The sequence below is a fragment of the Pipistrellus kuhlii genome, unplaced genomic scaffold, assembly GCF_014108245.1.
Source record: "Pipistrellus kuhlii isolate mPipKuh1 unplaced genomic scaffold, mPipKuh1.p scaffold_m20_p_58, whole genome shotgun sequence".
NCBI lineage: Eukaryota > Metazoa > Chordata > Mammalia > Chiroptera > Vespertilionidae > Pipistrellus > Pipistrellus kuhlii.
In genome coordinates, this window is record NW_023425560.1 from 1,215,153 (window position 1) to 1,234,841 (window position 19,689).

At 60.6% G+C, this 19,689-nt stretch overlaps 1 protein-coding gene across 3 annotated transcripts in view; it reads left to right on the plus strand.

Moving 5' to 3' along the window:
- The window catches only part of HTT (huntingtin), a 93,194-nt gene that overhangs the window by 27,981 nt on the left and 45,524 nt on the right, over window positions 1-19,689 (plus strand). For 2 of the 3 annotated variants that reach the window (XM_045573998.1, XM_045574000.1), the window contains 11 exons: window positions 2,494-2,626; window positions 3,504-3,641; window positions 4,989-5,147; window positions 5,235-5,332; window positions 6,416-6,555; window positions 7,377-7,440; window positions 7,617-7,717; window positions 9,957-10,103; window positions 11,280-11,400; window positions 17,075-17,151; window positions 18,874-19,025. In XM_045573998.1, the coding sequence (XP_045429954.1) occupies window positions 2,494-2,626; window positions 3,504-3,641; window positions 4,989-5,147; window positions 5,235-5,332; window positions 6,416-6,555; window positions 7,377-7,440; window positions 7,617-7,717; window positions 9,957-10,103; window positions 11,280-11,400; window positions 17,075-17,151; window positions 18,874-19,025 (1,330 nt within the window). The remainder of the gene's footprint in view (window positions 1-2,493; window positions 2,627-3,503; window positions 3,642-4,988; window positions 5,148-5,234; window positions 5,333-6,415; window positions 6,556-7,376; window positions 7,441-7,616; window positions 7,718-9,956; window positions 10,104-11,279; window positions 11,401-17,074; window positions 17,152-18,873; window positions 19,026-19,689) is intronic. The other variant, XM_045573999.1, reaches the window with a different exon arrangement.

Genomic DNA, 19,689 nt, shown 5'->3' on the forward strand with positions numbered 1-19,689 from the left:
CCTCCCGCTGAGCGCCGGGCTGTCCCCTCGTCCCCCAGCTCCTCCCGCTGCGCGCCGCCCTGTCCCCTCGTCCCCCAGCTCCTCCCGCTGCGCGCCGCGCTGTCCCCTCGTCCCCCAGCTCCTCCCGCTGCGCGCCGGGCTGTCCCCTCGTCCCCCAGCTCCTCCCGCTGCGCGCCGGGCTGTCCCCTCGTCCCCCAGCTCCTCCCGCTGCGCGCCACCCTGTCCCCTCGTCCCCCAGCTCCTCCCGCTGCGCGCCGGGCTGTCCCCTCGTCCCCCAGCTCCTCCCGCTGCGCGCCGGGCTGTCCCCTCGTCCCCCAGCTCCTCCCGCTGCGCGCCGGGCTGTCCCCTCGTCCCCCAGCTCCTCCCGCTGCGCGCCACCCTGTCCCCTCGTCCCCCAGCTCCTCCCGCGGCGCGCCGGGCTGTCCCCTCGTCCCCCAGCTCCTCCCGCTGCGCGCCGGGCTGTCCCCCCGTCCCCCAGCTCCTCCCGCTGCGCGCCGGGCTGTCCCCTCGTCCCCCAGCTCCTCCCGCTGAGCGCCGGGCTGTCCCCTCGTCCCCCAGCTCCTCCCGCTGCGCACCACCCTGTCCCCTCGTCCCCCAGCTCCTCCCGCTGCGCGCCGGGCTGTCCCCTCGTCCCCCAGCTCGTCCCGCTGCGCGCCGGGCTGTCCCCTCGTCCCCCAGCTCCTCCCGCTGCGCGCCACCCTGTCCCCTCGTCCCCCAGCTCCTCCCGCTGAGCGCCGGGCTGTCCCCTCGTCCCCCAGCTCCTCCCGCTGCGCGCCGGGCTGTCCCCTCGTCCCCCACCTCCTCCCGCTGGGCGCCGGGCTGTCCCCTCGTCCCCCAGCTCCTCCCGCTGCGCACCACCCTGTCCCCTCGTCCCCCAGCTCCTCCCGCTGAGCGCCGGGCTGTCCCCTCGTCCCCCAGCTCCTCCCGCTGCGCGCCACCCTGTCCCCTCGTCCCCCAGCTCCTCCCGCTGAGCGCCGGGCTGTCCCCTCGTCCCCCAGCTCCTCCCGCTGAGCGCCGGGCTGTCCCCTCGTCCCCCAGCTCCTCCCGCTGAGTGCCGGGCTGTCCCCTCGTCCCCCAGCTCCTCCCGCTGCGCACCACCCTGTCCCCTCGTCCCCCAGCTCCTCCCGCTGCGCACCACCCTGTCCCCTCGTCCCCCAGCTCCTCCCGCTGCGCGCCGGGCTGTCCCCTCGTCCCCCAGCTCCTCCCGCTGCGCGCCGGGCTGTCCCCTCGTCCCCCAGCTCCTCCCGCTGAGCGCCGGGCTGTCCCCTCGTCCCCCAGCCCCTCCCGCTGCGCACCACCCTGTCCCCTCCTCCCCCAGCTCCCCCCGCTGCGCGCCGGGCTGTCCCCTCGTCCCCCAGCTCGTCCCGCTGCGCGCCGGGCTGTCCCCTCGTCCCCCAGCTCCTCCCGCTGCGCGCCACCCTGTCCCCTCGTCCCCCAGCTCCTCCCGCTGAGCGCCGGGCTGTCCCCTCGTCCCCCAGCTCCTCCCGCTGCGCGCCGGGCTGTCCCCTCGTCCCCCACCTCCTCCCGCTGGGCGCCGGGCTGTCCCCTCGTCCCCCAGCTCCTCCCGCTGCGCACCACCCTGTCCCCTCGTCCCCCAGCTCCTCCCGCTGAGCGCCGGGCTGTCCCCTCGTCCCCCAGCTCCTCCCGCTGCGCGCCACCCTGTCCCCTCGTCCCCCAGCTCCTCCCGCTGAGCGCCGGGCTGTCCCCTCGTCCCCCAGCTCCTCCCGCTGAGCGCCGGGCTGTCCCCTCGTCCCCCAGCTCCTCCCGCTGAGTGCCGGGCTGTCCCCTCGTCCCCCAGCTCCTCCCGCTGCGCACCACCCTGTCCCCTCGTCCCCCAGCTCCTCCCGCTGCGCACCACCCTGTCCCCTCGTCCCCCAGCTCCTCCCGCTGAGCGCCGGGCTGTCCCCTCGTCCCCCAGCTCCTCCCGCTGAGCGCCGGGCTGTCCCCTCGTCCCCCAGCTCCTCCCGCTGAGCGCCGGGCTTTCCCCTCGTCCCCCAGCTCCTCCCGCTGAGCGCCGGGCTGTCCCCTCGTCCCCCAGCTCCTCCCGCTGAGCGCCGGGCTGTCCCCTCGTCCCCCAGCTCCTCCCGCTGCGCGCCCCGCCGTCCCCTCGTCCCCCAGCTCCTCCCGCTGAGCGCCGGGCTGTCCCCTCGTCCCCCAGCTCCTCCCGCTGAGCGCCGGGCTGTCCCCTCGTCCCCCAGCTCCTCCCGCTGAGCGCCGGGCTGTCCCCTCGTCCCCCAGCTCCTCCCGCTGAGTGCCACCCTGTCCCCTCGTCCCCCAGCTCCTCCCGCTGCGCACCACCCTGTCCCCTCGTCCCCCAGCTCCTCCCGCTGCGCACCACCCTGTCCCCTCGTCCCCCAGCTCCTCCCGCTGAGCGCCCCTGCCCAGCCCCGGCCCTGACGGCTCTGGAAGCAGGTGGCGCCCAGCAGATCGGCCTGTGCCCGCACCGCCCATGCGGGCCCTGCCGAGCCGCTGGGTGCCGTGTGTTCCCCTCAGACAAGCCGGGGTCTGTTCCAGCCCTGCCGCCTCAGGGGCGACATCGGCCGGCCCGACGACGGAGACTCCGCGCCCCTCACCCACTGCATCCGCCTCCTGGCCGCCTCTTTCCTGCTGAAAGGGGAGAGGCACGGTGAGGGGGCCTCGAGGCGGGTGTGGGTGTGTGGGGGGTGTGGGGGGAGGCACGGTGAGGGGGAAGCCGTGAGGCGGGGTGTGGGGGTGGAGGGGGTAGGGGGTGGGGGGGGTGGAGGGGGTTGGGTGTGGGGGTGGAGGGGGTTGGGGTGTGGGGGTGGAGGGGGTTGGGGGTGTGGGGGTGGAGGGGGTTGGGGTGTGGGGGGTGGAGGAGGGGGTTGGGGGTGGGTGGGGGTGTGAGGGGTTTGGGGGTGGAGGGGGTTGGGGGTGGGGGGGTTGGGGGGGTTGGGGGGTGGACGGGGTTTGGGGGTGGGGGGGTGGAAGGGGTTGGGGTGTGGGTGGGGGTGGAGGGGGTTGGGGGTGGGGGTGGAGGTGATGTTGGGGGTGTGGGGGGTGGAGGGGGTTGGGGTGTGGGGGTTGGAGGGGTTGGGGGGTTTGGGGGGTGGAGGGGGTTGGGGGGGTTGAGGTTGTTGGGGTGTGGGGGGTGGGTGGGTTGGGGGTGTGGGGGGTGGAGGGGGTTGGGGGTGTGGGTGGTGGGGGGGGCGTGGCGGGGGTAGAGGAATGGTGATGGGTTGGGGGGTGGGACTGTGGGGGGGATAGAGGCATGGTGACGGTTTGGGGTAGGGGTGTGGGGTGTGGGGAGAAGGACGGTGGTGAGGGGGTTGGGGGTAGGGGGCTGTGGGGGGAGAGGCATGGTGAGGGGTTGGGGGTAGGGGGTGTGGGGGGAGAGACACGGTGAGGGGTGTGGGGAGAAGGACGGTGAGGGGGTTGGGGGCAGGGGGTGTGGGGGGAAGGAACGGTGAGGGCGGAGGGCAGCTGCTCAGAGGGGCCTCAGCATTGGCTGCCGCGAGCTGCGGTGACGGCAGGTGTCCTTGCAGCGCTGGTCCCGGACAGGGACGTGCGGGTGAGCGTGAAGGCGCTGGCGCTCAGCTGCGTGGGCGCCGCGGTGGCCCTGTACCCGGAGGCCTTCTTCAGCAAGCTGTACCGAGCCCCCCCGGACGCCGCGGAGCACCCCGGTACGCAGCCCTCCGCCCTCCTTCCTCAGCCCTGTGCCCTCGCCCCTGCCCTGGGAGACTCCCTCCTGCCGTCCAAGGAGGCGAGGGGGCAGCGGTGTCCGCGCTGACCGGCCTCGCTCTGCGGGACTGTACGGCACACGATGGCGTGTCCGCACGGCATGGGCCGCCGTGTCTGCACGGCACACGATGGCGTGTCCGCACGGCACACGATGGCGCACGATGGCGTGTCCGCACGGCACACGATGGCGCACAATGGCGTGTCCGCACGGCATGGGCCGCCGTGTCCGCACGGCACACGATGGGGTGTCTGTACGGCACACGATGGCGTGTCCGCACGGCACACGCCGGTGTCGGCTGTCCTCGCCGTGTTCAGTTGGGGTGCTCACAGCAGAGTTCTGGGAACGCAGGTCCAGTGGCGCCGTAGATTTTACCGGGAGCACAGATGTGCGTGTAGTCAGTTTGCAGCACGTCCCACTGAGCAGGTTCACGTCAGACGGGGGCCGGGAGCGGGGCCGGGGTGCCGGGGCTGGTGGCGCGCTCTGGGACTCGCCGCGTTAGGAGCGAGTGGTGGGCAGAGCGGCCCTTTTGGCATTCTCCTCTCGCCTTCCCTCTCTCTGGGCGGCGACAGGCCTGTGCTTCCGAATTCATGTGAGGAACTGGGGACTAGTTTGAATTTTCCTTATCTGTCCTGAAGTAGAAAGCTAGAATTTTGCTTATTAGCCGACAACCTGGAATTCTAACCTGCTGTGTTGACTGCCACCTTAAATCTAGAATTTTTAAAAAAATATATTTTATTGATTTTTTACAGAGAGGAAGAGAGAGGAATAGAGAGTTAGAAACATCAATGAGCCGAAACCGGTTTGGCTCCGTGGATAGAGCGTCCCTAAAGGTCCCGGGTTCGATTCCGGTCCAGGACATGTGCATTGGTTGCGGGCACATCCCCGGTGGGGGGTGTGCAGGATGCAGCTGGTTGGTGTATCTATCTCATCGATGTTTCTAGCTCTCTATCTCTCTTCCTTCCTCTGTGGAAAAAAAAAAAAATCAATAAAATATATTAAAAAAAAGAAACATCGATGAGAGAGACATCGAACAGCTGCCTCTTGCACACCCCATACTGGGGATGTGCCCGCAACCAAGGTACATGCCCTTGACCGGAATCGAACCCAGGACCTTTCAGTCTGCAGGCTGACGCTCTAGCCACTGAGCCAAACGGGTTTCGGCAAATCTAGAATTTTCAAGCCTCCCACGCCCCTGTGCTCCCCTTCCTGCCTTTGCGGGTGCCCCCCCCCACCCCGTGCCCTTTGCGGGAGGCTCTGTGGGCTCTGACGTGCTGCGTTGGTCCCGCAGAGGAGCAGTACGTCTCGGACGTCCTCGGCTACATCGACCACGGAGACCCGCAGGTGCGCGGGGCCACGGCCATCCTCTGCGGCGCGCTCGTCTGCTCCATCCTCGGCAGGTCCCGCTTCCAGGCGGGGGACTGGCTGGGCTCCGTCCGAGCGCTCACAGGTAGCGGCCAGTTTCTGAGGGTTGCCCTCTGGGTGTCATTGCCAAGTTCAAGTTCACACGGAGGGGTTTGCGGCTTGCTCCGTTCAGGAAACACGTTTTCTCTGGTGGACTGCGTTCCTCTGCTGCAGAAAACGCTGAAGGATGAGTCGTCCGTCACTTGCAAGTTGGCGTGTGCAGCTGTGCGGGTGAGCGCCGGGAGCCTCCCCTTGCGTGTTGGGGATCTTCCCATTAGTACAGCTAAGACGGCAGGGGTCCACACACGCAGCGTCACCAACGAGAATAAACGTCTGTGTATCCGTCACTCTGCTTTAGGGACAACCATTGCCTGTACACTGACAGTTCGATGGACTGTTTTAAAGGTTTTGATCCCCAGAATATCCTCAGGGGTCAGCTGGTTTGAAATGTTCCTCGCTGTAAAGAGTGTGTGTGGAGGTAGACCTTGGCTGATGTGCGTGTCAAACCTGCATTAAAAGCTACACCTCCGTGAGGCCGTAGCGCACACAGCGGATGAGGCGTGGGGGTGGCAGTCACCTCTCTGAGAGGGGGCGGCCCGTGCTCTGCCTGGCAGCCGGGCAGCCTTCTGTCCACCGGGCTCACCATCACCCGCCGCGCCGAGGCCGCAGTGACGTCAGGAAGGGCGAGGGGGGGTGGCTCTGGGTCCCAGATGCATTAGAAGTGGCGGCAGATGGTGCCACCCCCTCTTTCTGCTGATGAATGTTCGTTCACGGGGAGTGTCTGGGAGGAGAGGCCGTGACCGAGGCAGAAATGGAGGAAAAGGAAAACGAAGTTATATTACAGGGACACACTTTGAAACTCAAGTTTGCTGTGGTAAAGCGTGTATCGCAAACGTCTCTGAGGACATGGACCCTGTGTGTGTGTGTGTGTGTGTGTGTGTGTGTGTGTGTGTGAGGTGCACGTGGGCCAGTGTGTGTGTAAGGAGCACGTGGACCAGTGTGTGTGTGTGTATGCGTGTGGTGCACAGGGACCAATGTGTGTGTATGTGAGGTGCACGTGGGCCGGTGTGTGTGTGTGTATGCATGAGGTGCACAGGGACCAATGTGTGTGTGTGTGAGGTGCACCTGGGCCGGTGTGTGTGTGTGTGTATGCGTGTGGTGCACAGGGACCAATGTGTGTGTGTGTGAGGTGCACGTGGGCCGGTGTGTGTGTGTGAGGTGCACGTGGACCGCTGTGTGCTCACGTGAGGTGCACGTGGACCGGTGTGCGTGAGCGTGTGGACTTCTGACGCCGCCACGCGGCCTGCTTTCCAGCACTGCGTCATGAGCCTCTGCAACAGCAGCTACAGCGACCTGGGGCTGCAGCTGCTCACCGACGTGCTGAGCCTGCGGAGCAGCTCCTACTGGCTGGTGCGGACGGAGCTGCTGGAGACGCTCGCAGAGACGGACTTCAGGTGCGGGCGCAGGCCCCCTGAGGGCGCGGGCCTCCAACGGCCTGGCCTGGCGCAGGGGCGGTGGTCACCGTGAGCCCCGGAGTGAGCGTCCCAGCTGACCCGGCGGTAGAGTCAGGGGGAGCCCCTGCTGGTGCAGGCGGTCGCCTGTGCCCAGAGCCCAGGGGCTTGGGGCTGACGGCGCTTGGCTTGTCTCCACGCGGCCGAGGCAGTGCCGGGCTCACCTGAGCGTGTGGGGAGGGCCTGCCAGCTCTGGTCCGTAGGAGCGTGCTCACCGCCCAGGCGTGGGCCAGACGGCCGCTCCGTGTGGAACCTGAGCTGAGGGGCTGGTTCCTCACGTCCCGGCAGCGCAGGCTTTCGGTCAGAGGAGGGTTCCCTCCTTCCCAGGGGCTCTGAGCTCCGCCTTGAGGCTGGTCTGTGCCACGCGCGTGCCGGCCGCCCTCTGCGAGCATTTGCTGCGTCCTCGGAACATCTCTGAGAATTAGGGTTGTCTCCCCTGTGCCCCTCGGAGGGGCCACAGCCGGGCGTGAGCGCCTCCGGGGGTACAGGGGAGACAGTGCAGCGCCTCCCGCGTGACTGAGTCTGCAGGCCCAGAGTCTTCCAATATAATGCACGCTGGTGTTGCTTTGGAAGAAAGCAGTTTGCTCAGCGCTTCTGATTGGCGGAGCCTAGGATTAGGAGAGTGTGACACAGTGGTCTTCCCGCCATTTAGTGAGTGCTGCCCGCCTCCCGCGCCTGGACTGACCCCCGCGGCCTGCCCTCACGGGGTCTGTCAGGTGCTGGCGGAGGGATGGGTTCTCATTGTGAAACGTTTCTCTCGTTAGGTTGGTGAGCTTTCTGGAAGCCAAAGCAGAACACCTTCACAGAGGGGCTCACCATTACACCGGGGTAAGCAGCGCTCCCGCGGGGGGTGCCCTCCGCAGCCAGCGTCCCGGCGGGCGTGCTGGTGCCGCTGCCTGGCTCACCGCCTCCTCGTGCCACTGACCGCGCACTCTTCCTCGCTGCCTCTCCGAAGCAGCTCGCCAAACCCAGGTGAGCACAGCTGCCCCTCTCTCCTCCGACAGCTGCTGAGGCTGCAGGAGCGGGTGCTCAACAGCGTGGTCCTCTGCCTGCTGGGGGACGAGGACCCCCGGGTGCGGCGCGTCGCCGCCACGTCGCTCGTGAGGTATTGGCCAGCGGCTTTCTCTTCGGCCCCTTACCTGGCGGAAGCACCCGGCGTTACGGGGTGGGGACGGGATGTCCCGAGGCCAGAGGGCAGCCTTCCTGCTTCGTTAGGAGGCCGAGCTGCTCCTAAAGCATCGAGGAGGCAGCTGCTCCCGGCCGAGAGCCCAACACGTCACCGACACAGCAGCAGGGCGCGGACCCCTGAGGCCACAGTTCCACGCCTTTTGAGCATAGGGAATCGCCTTCCCTTCTGCTGCTGGGAGATGATCACTTAACATTTTGCTCTGTAATTGGGACAAAATATATACAGTTTTGTAATCTAGTAATCGCCGCTTAACATATTAGCAACTTCCAGTTGCCAGATACTCTTCTAGAAGAGAAATTTTAACTAGTGCCAGTTTTCACTATGTGATTGTGATAAGCCTTTATAAATATTAGTGGGCCGGTGCACGAAATCCGTGCACTTGGTGGGGGGCAGGCCTCAGCCTGGCCTGTGCCCTCTTACAGTGTGGGAGCCCTGCAAGCCATCGCCCCAAAGGGATAAGCCCTGCCACCTACCCGGGCTCCTTGATGGATTGCCCCAAAGAGCCGGAGCCAGACCTCTTTGGGGCAATCCATCCCAAATTTCCCACATTTCATTTCTGCTTTCTGGTGCCTGTTGCCGGGATCGGGACATGAGCCTCATGTCACTAGGCTGGCGCAGGGGGCGGGCATGCAGCTGCTGATCGGTTGTTATGTGATAGCGTCTCGACCCATTTGCTTATTATCCTGTTATTAGGTAGATTATTTGGTTGGATATTAAATTTATCTTTTTTTCACTTTTTTTAGAGAAAGGGAGAGAGGGAGAGGGAGATAAAGACACATTAATTAGTTGTCTCCTTCCTGAATCCCAACTGGTAATCATGCCCACAGCCTGGGTGCGTCCCTGATGGGGACTAGAACTGTGACCTGGGGTGCAGAGTGGCACCACCTGCCGAGCGCCGCCAGCCAGGGCTGAAGCTCTTTCATTTAAATGCTGAGCCGTGTTCCTTCCAGTCAACGCTGCTACACAAACATCTTCCTGCATAATTTTGGAAGTTGAGTTACTAAGGCCAAGCTTTTGGATGTTCTTAACTTTTTTTCTAATAGCTTTTTGAGGTGTAATTTGCAGACAGTCAAGTGCAATGTACAAAGTCTTCAGTGCCCTCACGGCCTGTAGCCATCACCACAGTCCAGGGGCAGAACATTCCCATCGCCCCACAAGGCCCAGAGCTGCGCCCGCTCCGGAGGCTGGCCTCGGACGACCTGTCAGCGGGCCGCAGGGTGGCTGGCTGCTGCCCCCGCTCCTCCGCGTGGACCTGAGGGGCCAGCAGGTGCAGAGCGGCCCTCACCGGCCCACGTTCTGTGCACTCGCTCACAGGTGGCGGGCACTTCCATTTCTGCTCTTGGTGCCCGTGAGGCACGTTGCCCACGAGGCTGTGTGTGGACTTAGGTTTTCATTCTCGTGGCTGCGTCCTGGCAGTGGGCTCTGGGTTGGGTGCTCCCGCCACAGGCTGGTCTCACTCCCGGGCGAGACTGTGTGTGCCAGTTCCGCTCCCCAGCATAGTTCAGAGCAGGTTAAATGTGTCAGTTTTTTAGAAAGAAACTGGTATTTCTCTTAAAAAACAACATCTTTACTGAACAAAATCTAAGGAAAAATTTTAAAAAGTAAATAAAAACCTTTGTAACCAAACCACTCAAAGAAACCCGTGAAATCTGGGACATCTTTCCGCTTCAAGTGCCGGTATTTGCATTTCGCAGTGACCCGAGCGGAGTAGCTTTCGCTGCCTTAACTGGGTTTGTGTGACTGGCCTGGTCAGAGGTTTTGGGTCTGTACCACCTTCTGAAGACGATTGCAGTTTTTATACCTTGAAAAATGGTGCTTGATGACCAAGTCTCGTTGGAAAGATACCGGGTTTGCCAGTAAAACAGCGGTTGTTTCTGAGAGTGGTGCGCCCCCCTGCCAGCGGGGCAGTCCGCACTCACACAAACCCTACAGGACGCTCCGCACGTGGATGCTGGGAGAGGCCCGGGTTCTGCTTTGGGCTCCGTGGAGCTTGGGGAGGGTGTGGCCTGTGATGGGAGATCCCCGACATGCTGAGAGCGCCGCCCGGAGAGAAGGGGGCGACCGGGGTGGCGTGCTGGGGGCCTAGCCACCCTGACTGATGGGGAGCCGCAGGGGGTCCGTGCGTCCTCAGCGAGCAGCCTCGCTTTCACGCCAGGCTTGTCCCCAAGCTGTTCTACAAGTGCGACCAGGGGCAGGCGGACCCCGTCGTGGCCGTGGCCAGAGACCAGAGCAGCGTCTACCTGAAGCTCCTCATGCATGAGGCGCCGCCTGCCTCCCACTTCTCCGTCAGCACCATAACCAGGTACGCCGGCCCGCCGGAAAGCGCCTTCCCCGGCCGTGCTTCCGGGCTGGCCTCTACACCGGCTTTCCAGGGCGAAAACCCAGTGTGGAGCTGACGGTGTTTGAGCAGATCGTCTTCCTTTGATAGTGTTTGTTCTTTTTCAGGATTTAGCTCCCGCCCCCTTAGCTCGCCCAGTCACGCCCAGTGACACCTAAGCTTCAGTCCAGCACAAGCCGCGTGCTGAGTGTGCTGCTCTGTAGGACTGCTGCTGCCTCATCTAAACTGGCCATGGGATGGTTCCCTTCGGTGGTCTTCCTGTGCCCTTTAATTTTAGATGAGTGGGCTACTTATTTACTTACTTTTATTTACTTTTTGTTAATGCTCACCTGAGGATATTTGTCCATTGACTTTTAGAGAGAGTGGAAGGAAGGAAGGGTGGAGAGGGGAGAGAGAGAGGAAAAAAAAAGAGAGAAGAGAAGAAACATTGATGTGAGAGAGACACATCGATCAGTTGCCTCCCGCATGCATCCCGACCAGGGATGGAACTGCAGCCTGGGTGTGCCTGGCTGGGAGTTGAACCCGCCACCTTTTGGTGTGTGGGATGAAGCTTCAAACAGCTGACTCACCTGCCAGGGCTCAGCCATTGATTATAGAAGGACTAGAGGCCGGTGCGCGACGGGTGGGGAGCCGCAGGGGGTCCACGTTTCCTCAGGAAGCAGCCTCGCTTTCATGTCAGGCTTGTCCCAAAGCTCTTCTACAAGTGCGACCAGGGACAGGCGGCTCCTCGGCCTGGCCTGCTGGATTGGGCCGAAACTAGCTCTCAGACATCCCCCTAGGGGTTCCGGATTGTGAGAGAGAGCAGGCCAAGCTGAGGGACCCGGGTGCATGATCGGGGCTGGGAGGGACACGAGAGGTTGGCCTGCCGGGAAGGGGCCTTGGGAGGGCTCCAGAGTGTGTTTGACCTTGTCACTCAGTCCTGATTTGCCAGACCCCAACAGCAAGCCCCCTGGTGGTCAGTGCACGTCATAGCGAGTGGTTGAGCGGCCTTAACATATCATATTTCCACTCTTTAACTTAAAAGCCAAGACTGCTTTAACTTCTTGTAGCCTCTAATCTTAAACTTCTAAATGCCATTTGAATTTTGAAAAGGTCATACGCTCTAAGAATACACTTTAGTCTCCACCCTTTTCTTACTAGAATATATAGAGGCTATAACTTACTGCCAAGCATCACAGACGTCACCATGGAGAACAACCTGTCCCGGGTCATTGCGGCCGTGTCGCACCAGCTGGTCACTGCCACCACACGCGCGCTCACGGTGAGTCCCCTTCGCTGGCCAGGCTCAGTGAGATTCATCTGTGCTCCTTTGTAAGGTCACTTCTTTGTTGTTGTTAATTCTTTTTTTTTTTTATTAATATATTTTATCGATTTTTTACAGAGAGGAAGGGAGAGAGAGAGAGAGAGAGAGAGCTAGAAACATCAATGATGAGAGAGAAACATCGACCAGCTGCCTCCTGCACACCCCCTACCGGGGATGTGCCCACAACCAATGTACATGCCCTTGACCGGAATCGAACCTGGGACCTTTCAGTCCACAGACCGACGCTCTACCGCTGAGTCAAACCGGTTTCGGCTGTTGTTGTTAATTCTTACCCAAGGATATTTTTTCCAATGATTTTTATTTTTATTTTTTAAACATTATTTCATTATTTTCTGCCCCTCCCTTTTTTTTCTGAGAAAAAAATTTTTTTAATTGATTTTTTACAGAGAGGAAGAGAGAGGGATAGAGAGAAACATTGATGAGAGAGAATCATCAATCAGCTGCCTCTTGCACACCCCCTACTGGGGATGTGCCCGCAGACAAGGTTCATGCCCTTGCCCGGAATCGAACCCAGGACCTTTCAGTCCGCAGGCCGATGCTCTATCCACTGAGCCAAACCGGTTTCAGCTTTCCATTGATTTTTAGAGAGAATGGAAGGGGGAAGAGAGAGAGCGCGACACATTGATTGGTTGCCTCTGCACCACAACTGGGTCAGGAGTCACACCTACAACCCAAGTACATGCGTTTGCCTGGGAATCAAACCCGAGACCCTTTGGTGTGAGGGCTGACACTAAGCACTGAGCAACTAACCAGGACCATAAGGTCAGTTCTTTTTTTTTTTTTTCCTTTTAATATATTTTTATTGATTTCAGAGAGGAAAGGAAAGGGAGGGAGGGAGGGAGGGAGGGCGGGAGAGAGGGGGAGAGAGGAGAGAGAGAGAGAGAGAGAGAGAGAGAGAGAGAGGAGAGGGAGAGGGAGAGAGAGAGAGAGAGAGAGAGAGAGAGAGAAACAGCAGCCCTAACCGGTTTGGTTCAGTGGCTAGAGAGTTGGCCTGCAGACTGAAAGGTCCCAGGCTTGATTCCAGTCAAGGGCATGTACCTTGGTTGTGGGCATGTCCCCAGTCGGAGGTGTGCAGGAGGCAGCTGATCGATGTTTCTCTCATAAATGTTTCTAACTTTATCTCTCTCCTCTCTGTAAAAAAATCAATAAAATATATATTTAAAAAAAGAAACATCAATGATGAGAGAGAATCATGAATCGGCTGCCTCATGCATGCCCTGTCGTGGGGATCCAGATAGAACAGGACCCTGCAGTCTGCAGCCAGTGCTCTATGCGCTGAGCCACACCAGTGAGGGCAGGTCAGTTCTTAATGGTAAGGTGATGTTAGACTCATATGTGGGGCTTCCTAAGAAACTGATTCTTTGAGCAAAATCTTGGTTTATTTCAATGGGAACATAAACAACTTTGTCCTGATGGATTAAAGTAGCAAATACTCATTTAAAAAAAAAATCAAGGGAGCCGAAACCAGTTTGGCTCAGTGGTAGAGCGTCAGTCTGCGGACTGAAAGGTCCCAGGTTCGATTCTGGTCAAGGGCATGTACATTGGTTGCGGGCACATCCCCGGTAGGGGGTGTGCAAGAGGCAGCTGGTCGATGTTTCTCATCGACGTTTCTAGCTCTCTATCCCTCTCTCCTCCTCTCTGAAAAAATCAATAAAATATATTTTTAAAAAAAAATCAGGGAGACATAAAAGTCAAAATAAATACTACCGTAATTTGAATGGGTTTTATCAGAAGTGTAAACTGTCTCGAATATAACTGACTTAGTGACTTTGTAGTATATACTAAGGGGTAAAAACCAGATATGCCAACAAGGATTTTGTATAATGTAATTATTTTATCAGGATTTATGATGGTGAAATTGGTTATGAACCCAAGAATGATTGAATTATGATTATGACTAAATTCAGTGTAGATGGTAGTGCATTTATTATGTACCTTATTAATATGAGGCTTGGAGAATTTTCAACAGTTTACAGAGATATAACCTGAATTGTAATATTGGATGAAAAAAAGGCACAATTCAAAACTGTATGCTCGTGTGTAGTCAGGTTTGAGGAATATTAAAACACACACACACACACACACACACACACACACACACACATATCCTAGGGGCCCGGATCCGGACCCTGGCAGTCCAGGACCCTCGCTCCTTACCACCTGCCCGCTCGCTGTTCCTTGTGGCTCGGCTTGCACTTGGCTTGTGCTCCTTAGCGCTGCTGTGGAGACGGGAGAGGCTCTACCACCACCGCTTCGCTCACCAGCCATGAGCCCGGCTTCTGGCTGAGCGGTGCTCCCCCTGTGGGAGTGCAGTGACCACCAGGGGCAGCTCCTGCATTGAGTGTCTGCCCCCTGGTGGTCAGTGTGTATCATAGCGACTGGTCTTTCTGGTCATTCCACCATGATGGTCACATAGGCTTTTATAATATAGACTAGAGGCCCCAGTGCATGAAGTTTGTGCATGGGGGGTGTTCCTCAGCCTAGCCTGCACCCCTCCAATCTGGGACCCCTTGAGGGATATCTGACTGCCTTGGACCTCTCTCACAATCCAGGACTGCTGGCTTCCAACTGCTCGCCTGCCTGCCTTCCTGATTGCCCCTAACTGCTTCTGCCTGCCAGCCTGATCACCCCCTAACCACTCCACTGCCAGCCTGATTGATATCTAACTGCTCCCCTGTTTGCCCCCAACGTCCTTCCTCTGCTGGCTTGGTCACTCCTAACTTCCCTCCCTTGCAGGCCTGTTCCCTCCCAACTGCCCTCCCCTGTTGGCCATCTTGTGGTGGCCATCATGTGTCCACATGGGGGCAGCCATATTGTGTGTTGGAGTGATGGTCAATCTGCATATTACTCTTTTATTAGATAGGACTAGAGGCCTGGTCACGAATCCGTTCACAGGTGGGGTCCTTCTGAGTGGCCTGCAGGGATTGGGCTGAAACCTGCAGTCCAGCGCGGCCTGCAGCTCCCACCTACCACTCGCTCTCCTGGCCTCCGTGCCTGCCGCTGGCTCCCGACGGGGAGAGGCTCACCGCAGCAGCGCTCACCGGTCCTGGGCGCTGCACCTGGCCCCCTGCCGAGGGAGTGGGCTCCAGATCGGGCTGAAATGGGCTCTCCATCCCCCGGTTGCAAGAGGGTCCCAGATCGCAAGAGGGTGCAGGCTAGGCTGAGAGGCCCCATTGGTGCACAATTGGGCCGGGGAGGGACTGTGGGGAGGGACCCGCTCCAGGGCGTGTCTGGTCCATCTCACTCAGTCCCAATCAGCCGGACCCAGCAGCAAGCTAACCCACCGTTTGGAGCATCCGCCCTCTAGTGATCAGTGCACATCATAGCGACTGGTCACCTGTTCGACTGTCTTGCTCCCTGGTGGTCAGTGCATGTCATTGTGAGTGGTTGAGGGTCTTTAGCATATCACACTTTGATTGGTTGTTTGATTGTCCCGCTTTTGGTCTATTTGCATATTACCCTTTTATTATATAGGAGGATATATGTTTCTCCTACTCGGGAAAATGACAGGCAGAAAATGGCCAAAGTTGATTTAGGATGAGAGATCTTCCTTGGGAACTCACTACGAGTCCAGGTCTTGAGAGCTTGTGTGGAGGTTCTAGCAGGGGAGCGCAGCTATTCCTATACCCTTGACCGAAGACTGGTCCTCTCCTCTTGGGGGAAAGTCGTCCTCTTCGACCGAGCGCGCAGCTTCGGGAGGGACGCACATGGATCGGTGAGGGAGGAGGGGGACTCCCGCCTAGCCAGCCAGATCAGCCGAATCAACCCTGGCGATCAATGGGGTGACAGATGTCGCAGCCAGATCCCCCTCACATCCATGAGTCCAGGTCTTTCAGGCCAAGGTTGTGTGGGCTCGGTTTGGTTTCCCTTCGGTTTGTTCAGAGTGTCATACACATTACGTGTTTGTGTTTATCGTGGCCTGTGTGTCAGGCACTGTTCTAGGCTCGCACTGTAAGACAGAGGGGACCCTGCCTGCAGCTCCTGTAGTATGGTCTGAGGGTGGACATACCAGCTGGGCAGAGTGGGAAGGCAGGGGGCAGTGCAGGCAGGGGGAGGGGGAAGGTGGGAACAGTGCAGGCAGGGGGAGGGGGGAAGGTGGGGGCAGTGTAGGCAGGGGGAGGGGGAAAGTGGGGACAGTACAGGCAGGGGGAGGGGGGAAGGTGGGGGCAGTGCAGGCAGGGGGAGGGGGAAGGTGGGGACAGTGTAGGCAGGGGGAGGGGGAAGGTGGGGGCAGTGCAGGCAGGGGGAGGGGGAAGGTGGGGACAGTGCAGGCAGGTGGAGGGGGAAGGTGGGGACAGTGCAGGCAGGGGGAGGGGGGAGGGGGAGCAGTACAGGCAGGGGGAGGGGGAGGGGGACGGTGGGGGGCGTTGCGGGCAGGGGGAGGGGGGAAGGGGGGGGCAGTGTAGGCAGGGGGGGAGGGGAAGATGGGGGCAGTGTTATGCAGGGGGAGGGGGAACGTGGGGTACAGTACAGGCAGGGGAGGGGGGAATAGGGGGAAAAACAGTGCAGGCAGGGGGAGGGGGAAGGGTGGGATGGGGACGTACAGGCAGGGGGAGGGGAGGTGGAAAACAGTGCATGCAGGGGGCAGTGGTGAGGTGGGGGCAGTGCAGGCAGGGGGGGGGGGGAGGGGGGGGCAGTGCAGGCAGGGGGAGGGGGGAGGGGGAGCTGCAGGTAGGGCAGTGGGAGGGGAGGGGGAGGGGGAGCAGTGGCAGGCAGGGGGCAGGGGGAGGGGGAGGTGGGGGCAGTGCAGGCAGGGGGAGGGGGAAGGTGGGGGCAGTGTAGGCAGGGGGAGGGGGAAGGTGGGGGCAGTGCAGGCAGGGGGAGGGGGAAGGTGGGGGCAGTGTAAGCAGGGGGAGGGGGGAGGGGAGCAGTGCAGGCAGGGGGAGGGGGAAGGTGGGGGCAGTGCAGGCAGGGGGAGGGGGGAGGGGGGGGGCAGTGCAGGCAGGGGGAGGGGGAAGGTGGGGGCAGTGCGGCAGGGGGAGGGGGAGGGGAGTGGGGGCAGTGTGGGAGGTGGGAGGGGGAGCAGTGCAGGCAGGGGGAGGGGGAAGGTGGGGGCAGTGCAGGCAGGGGGAGGAGGGAGGGGGAGCAGTGCAGGCAGGGGGAGGGGGAAGGTGGGGGCAGTGCAGGCAGGGGGAGGGGGGAGGGGGAGCAGTGCAGGCAGGGGGAGGGGGAGGGGGAGCAGTGCAGGCAGGGGGAGGGGGAAGGTGGGGGCAGTGCAGGCAGGGGGAGGGGGGAGGTGGGGGCAGTGCAGGCAGGGGGAGGGGGAAGGTGGGGGCAGTGCAGGCAGGGGGAGGGGGAAGGTGGGGGCAGTGTAAGCAGGGGGAGGGGGGAGGGGAGCAGTGCAGGCAGGGGGAGGGGGAAGGTGGGGGCAGTGTAAGCAGGGGGAGGGGGGGGGGGGGCAGTGCAGGCAGGGGGAGGGGGAGGGGAGCAGTGCAGGCAGGGGGAGGGGAGGGGGAGCGGTGCAGGCAGGGGGAGGGGAGGACTGGGGGCTGTACACCAGGGGAGGCCAGGACAGCCTTAGCTCGGGCGAAGGGCACACTGCCCGCGGTAGACACGGTCTGTGCGGCTGAAGCAGCTCCTGTGTCCGGTGACTCCGTTGTCCTTCCTCCAGTTCGGGTGCTGTGAAGCTCTGTGTCTCCTTTCGACCGCCTTCCCTGTCTGCACCTGGAGCCTCGGTTGGCATTGTGGGTAAGTTTTTCTCGGCACGTGGCGTCTGCGGGTGGGCGATAGGAGCTGTGTCTTCCTGTGCCGTCCCTGGTCCCCTGGCCTGGGGAAGCCCCCGGGGCTTGTTCTGTGCTTTGGCGTTGGGACCGGTGGCAGGAGCTGCTGGGCAGCACCGAGCTGGTTCCGAGGAACGGGCACCAGGCTTGCTCCTCGGCGTGGGGAGGCTCAGCGACAAGAACCCCGTGTGCTGGCCGAGTCTGCCTTTTCCTGTCCTCCCCGAGGACCCGTTTTCATTGATTCTAGAGAGAGGAGGAGGGAGAGAAAACCATGGACAGGACGGAGGGCCTCTCATACCACCCGACCAGGCATGGCCTGCAGCCTGTGGTGTCCGGGAGGACGCACTGCCCTTGGCCAGGCGCTGCCTCTCTTTAGGATTAGTCACTGCGGACAGAACATGTGGGTGCATGTTTTTTTTAAAAATATATTTCATTGAGCCGAGACCGGTTTGGCTCAATGGATAGAGCGTTGGCTTGGGGACTGAAGGGTCCCGGGTTCGATTCCGGTCAAGGGCATGTACTTTGGTTGCGGGCATATCTCCAGTAAGGGGTGTGCAAGAGACAGCTGATCGATGTTTCTCTCTCATCGATGTTTTTGATTCTCTATCTCTCTCCCTTCCTCTCTGTACAAAATCAATAAAATATATTTAATAAATAAATAAATAAAAATAAAAAGATACATCTATATTAAATGAAGATGTATCTTTTTATATATTAAAAATATATAATTTTATATATTAAAAATATTAAATATATATATATTTCATTGATTTTTCACAGAGAGGAAAGGAGAAAGATTGATAGCTAGAAACATCGATGAGAGAGAATCATCGACCAGCTGCCTCCTGTATACCCCCTACTGGGGATGTGCCCGCAACCAAGGTACATGCCCTTGACCGGAATCGAACCTGGGACCTTTTAGTCTGCAGACCGATGCTCTATCCACTGAGCCAAACCGGTTTCGGCTGTGGACGCATTTTTGTTTAAAATCTAACGTGACCCACCGTGGCCGTGCGGCGGCCACAGGAGTGGGCGGAGGGTGCTGTGCTGCAGGTGGGAGTCTAGCAGGGAGTCCGGTTTGCAGCCTGCGGGCTGTCCAGCAGCGGAGTGAGGGAGCTGCTGTTCCTCGGACATGGCTCACGGCACGCTGGGAAGCCCCGCCCATCACGGCCAGGGAGCCGTGTCCGCTGGAGGGCGCTCCCGTCTGGGTGATGATTTCCTGCAACAAGCACCTCGGAGCAGCTGCAGTTTCAGCCAAGCCGCCCTGCTCCTGCCTGAGTGCAGTGCTCCGAGGTGAGGGAGGAGCCACAAGACGCTCTGATCTGTCCAGCCTCCGGCTTCCCCGGCTCCGGTGGCTGCGCAGAGCTGTGGGTCACAGGAGAGAGGCAAGCTGATCGTCAGCGCTGAGCTGGTGTGCGGGGCCAGTGACAGGCCTGTGGTTCAGAGGGAAGCCAGGCTGCCTGCTCTGGAGCTGACCAGTGCACTCGGCTCGTGGGCGTCGTCCATGAACGGATGTGCGGGTGCGGACGGGCGGGCCTGTGCCGGGGCTGCAGGAGGCAGCCGATGGAGGTTTTACTCAACTGGCATTTCTCTCCGCCTTCCTTGCTCTCCAAAGTAATCAATAAAACAACAAAAGAGCGTTTGCTTTACAATGTTTCTGTAACGTGGCCGCGCACACGTCTGCCCCCAGGGTGCCCCCGCTGAGCGCCTCGGACGAGTCCAGGAAGAGCTGCACCGTCGGGATGGCCCCGGCGATCCTGGCGCTGCTCTCGTCGGCGTGGTTCCCGCTGGACCTCGCCGCCCATCAGGATGCCTTGGTCTTGGCCGGGAACTTGCTCGCAGGTATTGGTTCTGGGTTGAAACAGGGACCTCGGGTCTTTAGCTCTTGATTTCCTGCGAGGGGCGGGCAGTGAGCATAGGAGGGAAAAGCGCTGAGGTCACTGCCAGGGACAGCTGGTTCCTGACGTCAGGCATTGCCTCCGTGTGTAGGCGTGTGCTGGCGGCATGTGCTGTGGACACTGGTCTGTGTCCAGCGTCCCCACGGAGGCCTTTCCCGGTCGAGCCCCTGCAGAGGTGCAGGCAAGCTCTTCTCTCACTCCAGGTGGGGGCACGTGGGCCAGCAGCTAGGGGGTTCGGAAGGACGATGTGTGAGGTCCCGGCGTCCACAGGAGGGCGTGGCCTGCTTGCTGCGGGGGCCATTGAGGGGCTTCGTGAACCGGACCAACAGGCGAACGAGGACGGGTGGGCAAACATAGGTTACACTGTTGCTAACTAATACAACAGCTAGTGATAGATAACACAGAACAGAACCCAGAAACTCACCCAAGCCATTATGCTCCATTATTATCTGACAAAGGAGGCAAGAGCATAGTGGAGTCAAGACAGTCTTCAATAAATGGAGTTGGGAAAATTGGACAGATACTTACAAAAAATGAAACTGGACCACCAACTTACACCATACACAAAAATAAACTCAAAATGGCTAACGGACATAAACATAAGACGG